Raw genomic sequence first — 16,617 nt, 5'->3', positions numbered from 1 at the left:
GTCCTATTGCTGTATCCTTCTTTACTTCATTTTATCCTAAATTTAGTTTTGGCATTTTTTGGGAGTTGTTTTTGCACTCACTCGTACTGGATGTATCCTTTAGTCCCATTTACCTACTTTTGTGGTCATTCATTGGAAATTAATAAAATTATCTTATCTGACTTAAATATTTAGAGCAAGGATGGTATTAGTACACGTCACAAGTTTCTATACTCACAATTAGAGGCAATAGTCCTGTGTAACATTTTTGTCCAGGAAAACAGTCCATGTGGGAGAGAGATATACCTTGAGTCATCGTTCCCTATGACACCAAGTTTATTTCACTCTAATTGTACTTATTTCACATAGGATTGTGAAATTTCTGTGATGTAGCCATTATTGGAATGATAAACAGACTGGTGAAAATTAAACACCATCATTTCAACAGCAATTATATATTCTAGATGTAATAGTTGATTATGAAAAAACTAATTTGAAGGCAATAAATGCCGCTGCAGGAGAAGATAAGAACCTACCTAACCTAAGTCACACGGTTCAGGTTCCAGTTCAGGCTAGGTTCGTCTATATATATTATATATACATATATAAACTTTAAAATGAAATATAGCATAAAATAGTAAAAAATCAACATCTATAAACAAAAAAAATGCTATCATGGACTTGGAAACTGCAAGGATAGATTACAAGCTTCAGTTGAACTTGACATGAGGTCATGAACTTGAGCTATGGACTTGGTTAATGTCCAGGAGGTTCGCCAAACCTGAAGAAAAAAAATTAGGTTCGCCAAAATTCAAACCTCAAGGTTGAAGATTGATAAACCTTGTGACATAGTAACTAACTTTGTATGCTGTGCAAAATGCCTATCAAATCTGTAAGAATCATCTCCTCATTGATGTTATATCATAGAGCAGCAAAAACTAAATTGCTGTAATTGGTGAATATTACACACCATCATTTCAACAGCAATTATATATTAAGATAAGCTAATGTAAATTCTGAACGGAATTCACATTCCACACTTGGAGATGATGTCCTTAAATATATCACTTGTCAAAAATAATTTTCAATGCCACATTTGCCAAGCAGGGGAAGATAATAACCTTTAACCTTTGTATTCTCATGCTGTAACTAATGGTTATCAAAACTGCATGAAACAACTGTGTTCATGTTATGTCAGAGAGTAGCCAAAATAGCAGTAATCTGCATCTCAAGATAGAAATCGCATGAAGAAACTTCCAAACATCCTTCATCAAATTCTTTAAATAAAAACCTGTTTTGAACCCGTTTTATGTAAGATACCAGTAGTAGAGGGATGAATTTGGAGGAACAGTGCGCAAAATAATAAAAGGCAAACTGAAGATACAATCTGCACATGTACAAGAAAGGTAAAGCCTGTAATTAAACACACCTGGAGGCGTTTTGCTATAGCAACAAAAGGTTGAACATCTCCCCTTGTTCCCACAATAAGCATCGCAATATTCAGCTTTGGGATTGCTTTACTCTGTTCCTCTTCTTCATCTGATAGGATATACTGTCTTGTATCAGGCATATCTAGTGCTAGCAATTCTGATGCCACTGGAGCACTGCGTGTAACGTCAACCTCAACAGTCCCATCCTTCTTAACTTTTGCAAGATTTTCAATAAGTTTTTTCTGCAAAAATACAAAGATATTTGTGAACTTAAACAGTGTACAATGTCATACTGATCCAAGTTTACAAAAAATGAGAATGGCCAAAGTGATGGAATTATATCAGATTATCATGCACTTCATTAAAGAACAAAAATACAACTATCAAGGAATGCAAAAATAAACGTCAGCATAAAGCCATAACCTGTCAAATTTTCATGCAAAAACAGAGGTGAGAATGCCTGAACAGTAAATTACATTCTATGATCAAGAAGTTAACAATGGGATACATAATAACATCTCCCAATGGCTGAATGGGAAACAACATAACAATATAAGTATGTAAATAATGAATTTATGCTAAAATCAGGAATTCTTTGGGACTAAATTTTCCCCAGTAGTTGAATGGGAATAAGAATACAGCAATATATGTATGTACAAAATAAATCTAGGCTAATGTCAGAAATTCTATGGGACTAAAATTTTGGAACTTGCTTTAGTGGATTCCATGGATAGAAAAATGCCCAAGTGCCAGCAACAACCAAGCTCAATTGACAATTAAGTTGTTGGCAATACTGAGAGGGGTGTGAATCAATATTTCTTAGCAATTAGCACTTTTTAATCCTTTTCAGAGCATTAGTTATTCTTCAATTATTATTAATGTTCTTCTTCAACAATTATAAATAATAATCAGCAATAGACAACACCATACAACAATGCAGGAAGATAAAACAATAGACACAAAGATTTTAGGTGGAAAACCCCCTCCGGGTAAAAAACCACCAAACACTTCTCTAATAATTGTCTTCTTCTCTCTTTAAAAGAAATATTAATCACATTAAGATTTCAGATACAACTAAAGGATGCGTCAACCCCCTAATTCACAGGCCACAACCTGTAGGACGCTACTAAACCCTAATACCCTGTTGCAACTCGAAGGACGCCCCAATGCCCTGTAGATCAGGCCACAACCTGATGAGTACCCCAACACTCTGTTTACCAATTGTTGTCGGAAAGGATGCTTCACTGCCCTATTAGTTTATCAGCCACAATGCCTTGTGCGAGCCCCAACTTTCCCTAGCACCACCCTACTGCCCTGAATTGTTCTCAAGCCAAAACCTAAAGGTGACTCCAATCACCCCAAAAAGTCGGTAGATCAAGTTTCACAATTTTCAAATTGGATCCCCCTGTGCTCTGAATCGATATGGTAAAGTTGTAAAGAAGACGTTGTATATCTGTGAAATCCTAATAGCCACTGACCACTACACAATCAAATTGATCACTGCACAATGTTGCACATCAAAGTCACTGCTCAATTGCACATCACTATCACTGCACATTTGAACACTACTCAAGTTGCACCCAACTAATCAACCTGCAATGGTCATTGTACTACAATGCTCATGTAATAATAAGCATCATATGTTCATGAAGCAGTAAACACATCATTCTATTGCACTATACAAAATTGCTCATAATGCCGCAAACGTCTGGCACTGCTATCAAATAAAGGCACAAACCCAAGTGCCTAAGGTCATCCCTATGACCCGCCTTCAAAGCTCTCAAGCTAGGCCCAAGGAGGGCTACCAACATATGTGCAAACACTATTGCTTAGATAGTCAAGCCCTGGAGCCATCATCACCTACTGAACCCAAACCGAATTTCTGAATAGGAACATTGAGCCCTAATCCAAGTCTCTCTCTTGTGTTATCTACCTAAGGAGTACAAAATATGCTTCCTCAGATAGGCCAAAAATTACAAAGGTAATCATGATAATATGTGTGAAATTAATGTGCTAAGGAGGATGTATAAGGTTCTTTTTATAGAATGTGGGAGGGCTTCATATTTCACAGTTGGAGGAGACATTAGACACCTTTTTAAGGGCATAAGCTTCTTTTTAAGATGTTGAATATGTTTTGAAAAGCCTTAGGTCAATGTATTGAATATTGGAGGAAACTTTAGGATCTTTAATTATTTTGAAATAATAATAATAATAATAATAATATAACATGTGTTGCCTCAAGCTCTACTGAAATTTGAAGTCAATGATTGGCTTAGTGCATATTGTCCTACCTAGTTGTGAAGTCAATGCTTGGCTTATCGTCTTTGGTTCTTTAAGTCATGTAACTCATGTGTGGTGAGATTACAGCGATAAACAGTGTCATATATTGACAACCGTAGGAGGAGGTGTTATGTCACTACCCCTTGGGATTTTAGCCCAGAAATTGGGGTCACCAACTTCAATTGTCAATATCTCTCAAACCAGGAGACCTCTCGAGGCATACCACATATCAACAGAAACTTTTTTCGAGGAGAATCTAATGACATAGATCTCCGACAATCTCAATGATTTGATCTACCAAAAACCCTTAACAAAGTCAGGGTACATCCTTAGTCCAAGGAACCCAAATCCTAGGACTTGGGTTTTCAACCATCCAATAGTATAACTTTCATATTGATGTAATCTGACAATTACTAACAAGTGTTCATTAACCATTTGACATCAATGACTAATTTTTTGGTCAATGTCAAACCCAGTCAACACCATGGGTTCACATCAATGACAACATCATCCAACAATCTCCCCCTTTGTCATTGATGGCAACACACGTACTCCCCCTGACATCATGTTTCACCTCCTCGAGATTTCAATCTCCTTCTCAGGTTTTCTCTCCCCCTTTGAGTTCAATGGCAAAGGGTTACTCCCCCTGAGAAATTCCTTGCTTCATGTGGACCCATTATCTACATGTGCTCCCCTTGATGAGAAGCCTTCTTGTAACTGTGGACCTGTGTCTTGTATGTGCTTCCCTTAAAGAGAAGCCTTCCTTTGTGAATCTATAATCCTTCAACTGTTTTGCTCCCCTTGAATTTGTTATGAAACTGCCATCTTGTTCAAAGTTTCAAACTATCTATCTATCAATCGTAGACTTGTGCCATATACTATTGCATTTGTTGTAACTTATTTTGACACCCTGGAAGTTACAAAAATAAAATAAAATTTATTTGCCACCTTCCTTCAATTTTATCCTTACCTTGACAAATACCTTCCTTTAAATATCATTCCATCTAACCCTTTCCATTGCTAAAGCATGAAGTGTATGAAGTTTTTATAAATGTCGAGTTATTTTTTTAATAGTTTTTATTTTAAATAAAATTCAATTTTATAAAATATATATAATTATATTTTTTATAAAATTATTTATTTAAAATATTAAAACTTAGTTTAAAAATAACAAACCCAAACTCTAAACTATAGGAACCACATTTATTATCATATTATATATGTTAGCCAAGTCAAAAAGTCAAATTAGATTTGTGTCCCCACCCCGCACTTAATCATTAAATTTCCCTAATCTTCATGGCTCGAGATATGTGAAAAATTAAATCAATGGTTATTGATGGATTTCGGGGGGGGCTTGCCTATTCGACCCCCCCACAACCCCCCCCCCACAAACCACTTACTACCTATCCCCCCCCCTTCCCCCGAAAACCATTATTTGTATTGATTTAAATTTTATGAAATGTGGTGGGAAAGGAGATAAAGGAAATTTCATATATTTATGAAATGAGTTTACGAATGGGAGGCTAATTAAAAATTAGACTGAGGTAGATGAGACTGAAGTAAAAGAAGACTTACAAGTGCGAAATGAGATTACATATGAAAGTAAAAGGAGGATGAGTAAAAACAAAATTTTACAAAGGAAAAAATATGTTTTTTGTTATGGTATAAAGAGGAGAAATACACAAGACATAAATTTGTATAAATACTTATCCAAAAAATTTACAAGAGTAAAAGGAAAGTAAAAAAATACTTTACCAACCATGGCAAAACGAGACATTGTTTTTAAAATCCATGGAAAGGAAATCAGTCAATGATTTTTATAAATATGTTTATGAATTTTATTTATTCATAAATGTATATAAATTCAAGGCAAAACAAAGACATGGTCTTTAAAATCCATGGGGAGCAAATCAGTCAATGGTTTTTATAAATATGTTTATGAATTTTATTTATTCATAAATATACAAATTTAGGGCAAAACAAGACATGGATTTCAAACAATGGATGGATTTACAGGATGCAATTATTTGAGGACATATTTTGAGAATTTCATTTATGAAATTCATGAAAATAGAGAAATATGAATTTACAGGTTTAAGCAAAATATTTGGAAAATATTTATCAAAATATTTTCTTCCCAAATATTTTACGACAATGGTGAAGCAATTTAAAAAGTGACATAAAATCATTGGTCAATTCAAGCATTGGAGATTCAAAGGACACCTAGCAAAAAAGATCAATTGATCAAATTATAGACATGATTTTAGCATTTGAAGGAGGAAGATCAGCAGTCATTCTTATTCAAATTTAGAGGCAAAGATATCAGCGTTCAAAGGACACCTAGCAACAGAAGATCAACAAACTGGGATCAAAGTGCAGTTTTCCAATAGACAGTTTAAGTAGCTCAAAAGTTCAAGGCAGAAGACTTGCAAACAGCTCCAAGTTTCCAACAAATAAATTAGAGATATTATTTTATTTTTGGTTATTGTTCAGGATTTTATTCCAGAAATATTGTAACAGTTTAGGAGAAATTTATTCTATATATTGTTTCATTTGTAATGTAAAAGGGTTGGCTTTTTATGCCAAAACCCTGTCGCTTTGTAAAACTTTTATTACAGAATTCCTAATTAAAGTATTCTAGCTCAAGTTCTTGACAGAAATTGTTTTTCCAGTGCTTTCATATCTTATTTCTACACATGTTCAAGGTAGCATAGGAGACCTCGGTAAGAATAGATTGAGTGTCAATCTCTCTGAAAGCCCCTTGCAAAGTTATAATCATTTAAAGAGATTAATTAACTGAACTTTGTCTTGGTTAATTCCTCTACATCTGTTAATTGTTGTCTTTTATCATCTCTTGAAAGTGTTTTGTTTGGCTGTAGAGATCTTCTACACGCACCCACTGTATTTGGTTGATTAAGTATTCAGTATGACTGCTTAATTATTATGTATTCTCGTATATTCTTCTATCAAATTCTTTAAAAATCATATTATTCTGTCAAATTGGATGTTGGCACTCTGACCAAGGACTCTGCAAGAGAGAGATTTATTCATGGATAGAGATTGGTAATCATCAGCAACCACCCAAAATAAATCATAGATCTGAACATTGTGCTCCATAGGCTTGTCTAGTGACAGTGAACATCGTTAAAAAAGGCCTCGTGACATTTGAGGGAGCCCCCTCTGGTTCAAGGGCCAACTTGAACCTAAAGACTGGTCGAGTTGGTTTCTCGGCGTAGTTTTGCAGCCAAGAACTACCTACGAGAAACAAGTACAACATTTGGCACCGTTGCCGGGGAGCGAATTGACGAAGAAATTTTTCCCTAGATCGCAATTAGATCTACTCTTTGTTGGTGAACAAAGACTAGACAGTTGATATTGGTTGCATTTCTTTCACCTGGCGACTCCACTTTGTCATATGGCGATTCCATTGGTTTCCGAATTCAACTAGTTCAAAATGATAAGTGCATCTCTGGCTATGATAATAGCATGCAGTTGCATGTTTTTCTTTTTCATAGCAATGGTAGCATTCAGTAGCGTATTTCTCTTCTTTACTATGATCAGAAAATTCAAAAGCTTGTAGAGGATGCAATTGTCCAAGTTCACATGTAAGTATATGTTGCATGTGGAGTTTGAGTTTTATGTTGCCTGTGGAGTTTGAGTTTTCAGTTGTTGGCAAAGTGGTCTATCAATAAATCCAATTCTCATTTGGTTACACTAGAAATTTGATTACACCTAACAATGCAGATTTTCAGTTCACTTAGGTAGAGGTTGTGTAGGATTGAATTAGTCATTTTCAAAATCAGTGTGCAGTAGATCAATGAGTTTGCAATTTATTGATTAATGCAGTAGATCAGCAGTTGTTTCAGCTTGTGTTTCAAGTTTGCAGTGTGAAGTTTGGTTTGGTTGAGTGCAATGACTTGCAAGGGATTGAAAGGAGTAATTTATTGTTGATTCACTGATTGACTCCATAGCCCAATGAATTAGGCATTGTTGTGCTTATTTCCACTTGCAATGTCAGTTGTTTCACTTCAGCAATTTTCAGTTTTCAAATTTCAGTGTGAAATAGTCTCTGGATTAGTGCAGGCAGTATGGTTTCAGATTTGCAAATTACAAGTTTATGAACTGACTCCATGCCCAACAAATTCAAGGTAGTTGGTCTACTAGGTTCTCTGCATCCCACAGGGGGAAGCAGTCCCCAGTTGGAGCCTATGTTGTAACTTATTTTGACACCCTGGAAGTTACAAAAAAAAATAAAATTTATTTGCCACCTTCCTTCAATTTTATCCTTACCTTGACAAATACCTTCCTTTAAATATCATTCCATCTAACCCTTTCCATTGCTAAAGCATGAAGTGTATGAGGTTTTTATAAATGTCTCTGAGTTATTTTTAATAGTTTTTATTTTAAATCAAATTTAATTTTATAAAATATATATAATTATATTTTTTATAAAATTATTTGATTAAAATATTAAAACTTAGTTTAAAAATAACAAACCCAAACTCAAAACTGTAGGAACCACATTTATTATCATATTATATACGTCAGCCAAGTCAAAAAGTAAATTTAGATTTTTGTCCCCACCCCGCACTTAATCATTAAATTTCCCTAATCTTCATGGCTCGAGATATGTGAAAAATTAAATCAATGGTTACTGATAGATTTCGGGGGTTCAACCTTTAACCTACATTTTTACCATGTTTTACAGCCGTCAATTTCTCCCGAAAACCAATATTCATATTGATTTAAATTTTATGAAATGTGGTGGGAAAAGAGATAAAGGAAATTTCACGAGTTTACGGATGGTAATCGAGACTGAAGTAAAAGAAGACTTACAGGTGTGAAATGAGATTACAGATGAAAGTAAAAGGAGGCCGAGTAAAAACGAAATTTTACAAAGAAAAAAAATATGTTTTTTGCTATGGTATAAAGAGGAAAAATGCACGGGACATAAATTTCGATAAATAATTATCCAAAATATTTACAAGAGTAAAAAGGGAAAGTAAAAAAATACTTTACCAACCATGGCAAACAAGACATGGTTTTTAAAATCCATGGGAAGGAAATTAGTCAATGGTTTTTATAAATATGTTTATGAATTTTATTTATTCATAAATATATAAATTCAGGTCAAAACAAGACACGGTTTTTAAAATCCATGGGGAGGAAATCAACCAATGATTTTTATAAATATGTTTATGAATTTTATTTATTCGTAAACATATAAATTTAGGGCAAAACAAGACATAGAGTTCAACACAAGACATGGATTTCAAACAATGAATGGATTTACGAGATGCAATTATTTGAGGACATATTTTGAGAATTTCGTTTATGAAATTCATGAAAATAGAGAAATATGAATTTACAAGTTTAAGCAAAATATTTGGAAAATATTTATCAAAATATTTTCTTCCCAAATCTTTTACGACAATGGTGAAGCACTTTAAAAAGTGGCATAAAATCATTGGTCAATTCAAGCATTGGAGATTCAAAGGACACCTAGCAAAAAAGATCAGTCAACCAGATTATAGACATGATTTTAGCATTTGGAGGAGGAAAATGAGCAGTCGTCCTTATTCAGATTTAGAGGCAGAGCTATCATCATTCAAAGGGCACCTAGCAACAAAAAATCAACAAATTGGCATCAATGTGCAGTTTTCCAGCAAACAGTTTAAGTAGTTCAAAAGTTAAAGGAAAAGACTTGCAAACAGCTCCAAGTTTCCAGCAAATAAATTAGAGATATTATTTTATTTTTAGTTATTGTTTAGGATTTTATTCCAAAAATATTGTAACAGTTTAAAGGAGATTTATTCTATATATTGTTTCATTTGTAATGTAAAAGGGTTGGGCTTTTGATGCCCAAACCCTGTCGCTTTGTAAAACTTTTATTACAGAATTCCTAATTAAAGTATTCTAGCTCCAGTTTTTGACAGTTTCCTATTGTTTTTCCAGTACTTTCATATCTTATTTTTGCACATGTTCAAGGTAGCATAGGAGATCTGGGTAAGAATAGATTGAGTGTCAATGTCTCTGAAAGCCCCTTGCAAAGTTATAATTATTTAAAGAGATTAATTAACTGAACTGTTTGTCTTAGTTAATTCATCTACATTTGTTAATTGTTGCCTTCTATCATCTCTTGAAGGTGTTCCGTTTGGTTGTAGAAATCTTCTACACGCATCTTGTGTATTTGGTTGATTAAGTATTTGTTAAATTTGGACAACTAGGTCCAAACTCCATGTTCTGATGCTCAGATTAAGAGGCTAATATTTTTGTTGGATTCCTCTTTCTGAGAGGTGTAAAATCCATATAAAAATAGTCTTAATCCGATGAGCAGAACTTATATTGTGAATTTATTATTCTTAATAAATTATATGTGCAAGGTCAGCCAGTTTTGTAATGTAGGCTCACATGCCCAACAGATGTGTCACACACCCTCATTGATGGATATATATACAGGAAAAGTTGGAGAGAATTTGATCACAACACAACTCACATCTTCCTCTCTCATCTTAGAGAGTACGCTACCTGGAGGACGAATTTCAGCCACACGTGGGAAGGACGAAGAGGATAGACCGTACGGATTTTCTGCTGCTAGGGTTTCGCAGAAAGTTTGACCAGCGTTGACTTTGGTCAACGCTTGGTCCAATCAAGCTGAAAATTGGTGGAAAGTTCGATTTTTGAAGGCCGTACTATCTGGCACAAAAATCGAGGTCAAAGGGTTGACCGTTTTGCTGCTGCGTTGACTTTTAGCTTGCTGCCCCTGCGTTGACTTTTCAGGACAGCGTTGACTTTTTGTAGAATTGACTTGGGTTGACTCATCTACTAGTTGGAGGGATCTTGTGACACATCTGGGCTGGCTGACCAAAGGAGACTTTGCTGGTTGAAGCATCCTGTTGACCGCCGAAACGAACACACATTTTTCTTGTTTCTGATTTGTCTTCTGTAAGATCTGCTTATATGTTCTATCTGCATTTTGCTTAACTACTTGTATGATTGCTGTGAGAAAAGTGAAATTGCTCTTAGCATAGAACATCTACAAAACTTTACATGGTATCAGAGCTGAGGTGAAGACAAACTCTATCTATAGCAATCATCATCGAAATAATCATGCCCTAATCAAAGTCAATGGATGCCTTTGTGTCGCTGTACATAGAGGATTATATACGCTATCAATGATATACGTTGTAACGGAAAGATATACAGCACAGCTGTAGAGGATATGTTTAGGCAGTAAAGGAAGCCGCAGTCATAAGGACATGAGGCTGCAGTCATGAAGAGTCAAGTCGTAGTAATGAAGAGGTATCTGCAGGCTTAAGGCTCTGGCCAAAGTGCGAAGAGGAGTATTTCTGTGTCTTTTGTTTATGATCTGATTGGCCAAGTAAGGAAGGAGGCTAGCTGAGCTTGTAAAGAGGAGTTCTGAGCATAAATGCAAGGGTTATTCTCTATGCACAGGCCGTTGAGTGTTTTTGAGTTTTACAATGGGACAAAAGTCTGTTTTGAGAGGGCCGAGAGGCCCAGCAAGGAGCAGGAAGAAGGCCGCAGTACCCTTGACCATCAACGTAGGAATTAAAGAGGTTTGAAGGCTGTATAGTGGGCTGTCGTAGAAGCCACAGAAAGCCCTAACCAGGGCCGAAATTTCAGGGTCCTATGCATTGGTCAAAATGTAGTTGTGGACAGAAATATGACGTCTATCACAGGTATGTGCTTGTCTTTTATAATGATGAATTTGCCAGATACTATGGTCCAGATTAGACAGTTTGCAATTCTGGTATAATGGGCTGTAAGAAGATGTTTGGTAAAGCTCCAAGTATAGTCCCTTGAGAAGGACAACAAGGGCTGTTAGAAGGTAGATGTTTTGGAGTCTTAAAAATGGATATATGGAAGAGCTTAAGGGTAGTCAAGTGGGCTTATTATCAGACCCCATCTTCTGTACGTATGACAGTGAAATATGACAATATGACAGAGTTTTTGACAGTGATCTTCTGCACTCATTGTAGTGTCACTTACTCTTATAACAGTTATGCATAGCAGTGATATTGTTCTCTTGACAAATGGAGATGATATATGGAAGAGATATTTGTTCCTATGACAATAATGTTTGGGCAGCGACTTTAGTGATATTTGGACAATGTTTCTTGATGTATGGAAGTGATTCTTGTATGACAGTGATTTATATGGCTGTGATGTGACAATGATATATAGGACAGCATGATGATGATGCATAGGCAGCATTATAAGATCATGAACATGAAGGGCTGCCTGATTTTGGAAATAATCATAAAGGTGTATGTAAGGGCTGAAGGAAAACATACAAGGGGACCTTTCCCCTCAAGTGTCACAAAGACATCTGAGATATTGCAACTGGTCCATTCTGATCTTTCTGGTATGTTGCCTGTAACATCCCTGGGGGGATGTTCTTACTATATGACATTTACTGATGACTTCTCTCACAAAACCTGGATATACTTCTTGAAAAAGAAGGATGAGGCTTTCATGTGGTTCCATACCTTCAAAGCCTTGGTGGAAAATATGACCGGAAAGAAGATCAAGATTTTGAGGACTGACAATGGCACTGAATATGAGTCAAATGAGTTCAAAGACTTCTGCAGAGAAGCTGGCATTAAGAGGGAGACTACCACTGCACTCTCTCCACCCGTTTGGGTTTTGTGGACAGAGAGATCTAGAGGAGAATCCGCAATTCTAAAGAGCCCTCATACGCTGTCCCAAGAGGCCCTTACACGCTAAGAATAGGAGCCCTAAATCTGCAGTATATTGGGCCCTAAATCTCTGTTTTATTGGGTGCAGGTAAGGGCATTTCCAGTGAAGGAAGAGGGGACGTTTAGGTCACTCCTATGACTGTTTTGGAGTGAAAATTAACCAACAGAAAGGCCTCAATAAAGGAGACAAAATTCTGGGTTGATTTGAATATTATGTGCGGGCTGGAAACTCTGTTTCAGCAGGCCGTGGGTACAGGAAGCCACCTGTGGTAGGCCGCAGGCCCTTACCCCACTGAAAAGGCATTGCGTGGGATTGTTTTGGGGCTAGATTGAGCCCTAAATCAACAGCGTGGATGCAGAGGACTTATACAAGGGTAGCACGTAGTTTTTGAAGGTTGTTTGGTGACTTGGTTAAGGGCTGTTGCAGCATATGGATGCCCTAACCAGTCACAATTAGGAGCAGCAGCGAAAACAGATTGGAACAACAATTTATGCCTTGTGTTGGGTCAAGGAATTTGATCAGTTTTGGATCAAATGGTTGGGCAACCTGTGGGAGCAAATTTGGAGGCTTGATTGGGTGATCGTAAGCCTCAATTAGTGCAGATCTGACTGTGTTGTAGTGTTGCAACGTGATGATGCAAAGGCAGCATGGGTAGCATGCAGCGTGATGATGCATAGACAGCAAAGAAGATATGAATCTCCACTAGGAGTATATTACAATGAAAAGACTAGATCTGTCATTCTTGTTGATTTGGGGTAGCAATGTGATGCTGTATAATGAGAGCAACATTACAGTCATTGAGGTGCAGATCCATGATGATTGAGAATTGACTATGACGATATATTTGCACCTGTGGCTCGATATACCACCATCCGATCCATCATAACCCTTGCTGCTACGCAAGGATGGAGTCTTCATCAGATGGATGTCAAGACCGCTTTTCTGCATGGTGCAATAAAGGAAGAGGTGTATGTAGAACAACCTCTGGGATTTGAAGTTCAAGATCGAGACACTTATGTCTGCAGGTTGAAGAAAGCCCTCTATGGGTTAAAGCAAGCACCCAGAGCTTGGTATGAGAGGATGGATAGTTACTTGATGAAGCTGGGCTTCACTCGAAGCAATGCTGATCCAAACCTTTACTTTAAGGTTGTGGAAGGAAAGCCTCTCATTCTAGTGCTGTATGTGGATGACCTCTTCCTGACAGGTGGTGACCCTCTCATTCATCAATGTAAGAGGGAGCTTGCTGCTGAGTTCGAGATGAAAGACCTAGGACTGATGCACTATTTCCTAGGCCTAGAGGTCTGGCAGAGACCTGGAGAGATTTTCATTTCTCAAGGAAAGTATATTGTGAAGCTTCTGGAAAGATTTGGGATGGTGGACTGTAAGCCCGTGTCGACACCAATGGAACTCAACTTTAAGAAGTTGAGTGGCAGCGCTGCAGGGCCTATCTTGGCCAATCCTACTGAGTATCGTCAACTCATAGGAGCTTTGATGTTCTTAGTGAACACCCGTCCGGACATATGTTTTGCAGTGAATACTTTGAGCCAACAGATGGTTGAGCCTCATCATTTTCACTGGGTTGGTGCCAAGAATCTTTTGAGATATCTTCGAGGCACGATAAACCATGGGCTGAGATACACTGCCGGGAGTGTGATACTCCGGGATATACTGATGCCGATTGGGCTGGCAGTGTGGTGGATCGTAAGAGCACATCTGGATGCTGTTTCAATCTTGGTTCTGCTTCGATCTCATGGATGAGCAGGAAGCAGAAGTCGGTGGCTTTGAGCACCGCGGAGGCCGAATACATCGCTGCTAGTATGGCCTGTTGTGAAGCAGTTTGGTTGAGGAAGCTCTTTAGTGAGCTGTTCCAACATGTGCTAGATACCACTGTAATACTCTGTGATAATCAGAGTGGGATTCGTATGACTGAGAATCCTGTGTTCCACGACCGATCCAAGCATATTGATATCAGGTACCACTTTATCCGGGATATGGTACAGCGAGGCGCCGTAAGGCTCGATCATATAGGAACTGATGAGCAGGTCGCGGATATTCTCACTAAGCCCCTGGGGAAGGTCAAGTTCCTAACCTTCCATGAGAGTCTTGGTGTCGTGGAAAGACCCTATGATGTGGGTCCTGTTGGACGATGAGCTCTGGGAGCTCTGGGGGGCTTTGGGGATAGCTTCTCGAAGCTATAAGCACTCATAATGCTTCTGCCCCACCCTTGTGATTATTGAGCTGGTTCGCCACTCATTTAATCTGTGCCCCGTATGCATCCTACCCATTGAGTTCAGGGCTCATGGGAAGTACCTCTCATTTGGCCAATGAGGTGTGGAAAAGCTAGAGACTATTAGCAAAGACTGATGGACGCATCAGAGATTGCCGTACTCTCTATCTAGGATGGCATGGTCCAACCTCTTGATCTGGGATCAAGATTTGTGAGGTCTGGGACCTCTGGACTGATTATGTCAGTCGGGGAATGATGTCTTTGTGACTGACCCACTTCTGTTCTGAAATAAAGAAGCCAGCAAAGCAAGTTTCGGCGGGATGACTCACGATGTTGATTGCACTAATAAATGGAGTTCTCCCTAGTTGAGAGGGAGAGTTAAATTTGGACAACTAGGTCCAAACTCCATGTTCTGATGCTCAGATTAAGAGGCTAATATTTTTGTTGGATTCCTCTTTCTGAGAGGTGTAAAATCCATATAAAAATAGTCTTAATCCGATGAGCAGAACTTATATTGTGAATTTATTATTCTTAATAAATTATATGTGCAAGGTCAGCCAGTTTTGTAATGTAGGCTCACATGCCCAACAGATGTGTCACACACCCTCATTGATGGATATATATACAGGAAAAGTTGGAGAGAATTTGATCACAACACAACTCACATCTTCCTCTCTCATCTTAGAGAGTACGCTACCTGGAGGACGAATTTCAGCCACACGTGGGAAGGACGAAGAGGACAGACCGTACGGATTTTCTGCTGCTAGGGTTTCGCAGAAAGTTTGACCAGCGTTGACTTTGGTCAACGCTTGGTCCAATCAAGCTGAAAATTGGTGGAAAGTTCGATTTTTGAAGGCCGTACTATCTGGCACAAAAATCGAGGTCAAAGGGTTGACCGTTTTGCTGCTGCGTTGACTTTTAGCTTGCTTCCCCTGCGTTGACTTTTCAGGACAGCGTTGACTTTTTGTAGAATTGACTTGGGTTGACTCATCTACTAGTTGGAGGGATCTTGTGACACATCTGGGCTGGCTGACCAAAGGAGACTTTGCTGGTTGAAGCATCCTGTTGACCGCCGAAACGAACACACACATTTTTCTTGTTTCTGATTTGTCTTCTGTAAGATCTGCTTATATGTTCTATCTGCATTTTGCTTAACTACTTGTATGATTGCTGTGAGAAAAGTGAAATTGCTCTTAGCATAGAACATCTACAAAACTTTACAGTATTTAGTATGACTGCTTAATTATCATGTATTTTCTTATATTCTTCTGTCAAATTCTTTAAAAATCATGTTATTTTGTCAAATTGGATGTTGGCACTTTGACCAAGGACTCTACAAGAGAGGGATTTATTCATGGATAGAGATTGTGTAATCATCAGCAACCACCCAAAATAAATCATAGATTTGGCCATTGTGCTCCATAGGTTGTTGTCCAGTGACAGTGAACAGTGTTAAAAAAGGCCTCGTGACATTTGAGGGAGCCCCCTCTGGTTCAAGGGCCAGCTTGAACCTAAAGACTAGTCGAGTTGGTTTCTCGGCGTAGTTTTGCAGCCAAGAACTACCTACGAGAAACAAGTACAACAGCATAGAGTCCCCCTCTACAATCTTCAAAGAGCCAATGAGCCAATTTGTTCAAAATAGTGATTCACCTAACGAGTCATCTTGACTTGTTTCCTCACAACCTGTTACAAATCCTTAAAGCATGATTATTGGGACTGTTGTCGCCCAGATTGTACAGACACCGCGATAATGCTCAGGATGGGGATTGCCACTCTGATCCCCACCCACTTTGTTCTAGCTATCTCCTAACAGCAGGCTATGGGGGGTAGTCCCTATCAAATGAACTGAAGGAAAGCAAGTTGAAAATCAACTTACTTAGGAGACACGGATGAGTGGCGTAGCCACGTGGTTTAGGTTAAGCAAAATTATTGATTAAATTAGATTTTCTATTATGAGACCAGTGCCTTAATGGAGTCAAA

The 16,617-nt window shown here is 37.8% G+C and overlaps 1 protein-coding gene across 4 annotated transcripts in view; it reads right to left on the bottom strand.

The window, feature by feature from the left end:
- Positions 1–16,617, bottom strand: part of LOC149180092 (sterol 3-beta-glucosyltransferase UGT80B1-like) — a 392,913-nt gene that overhangs the window by 281,798 nt on the left and 94,498 nt on the right. For all 4 annotated transcript variants that reach the window (XM_089415891.1, XM_089415893.1, XM_089415892.1 and 1 more), the window contains one exon: positions 1,409–1,651. In XM_089415891.1, coding sequence (XP_089272017.1) covers positions 1,409–1,651 — 243 coding nt within the window. The remainder of the gene's footprint in view (positions 1–1,408; positions 1,652–16,617) is intronic.

This window comes from Pinus tabuliformis, chromosome 3_2 (assembly GCF_031772625.1).
Source record: "Pinus tabuliformis cultivar Carrire ecotype Pingquan chromosome 3_2, CPIR1, whole genome shotgun sequence".
Classification (NCBI taxonomy): Eukaryota; Viridiplantae; Streptophyta; class Pinopsida; order Pinales; family Pinaceae; genus Pinus; species Pinus tabuliformis.
The sequence above is the reverse complement of the archived record's forward strand: the minus strand, read 5'-3'. Positions and strand labels throughout refer to the sequence as shown.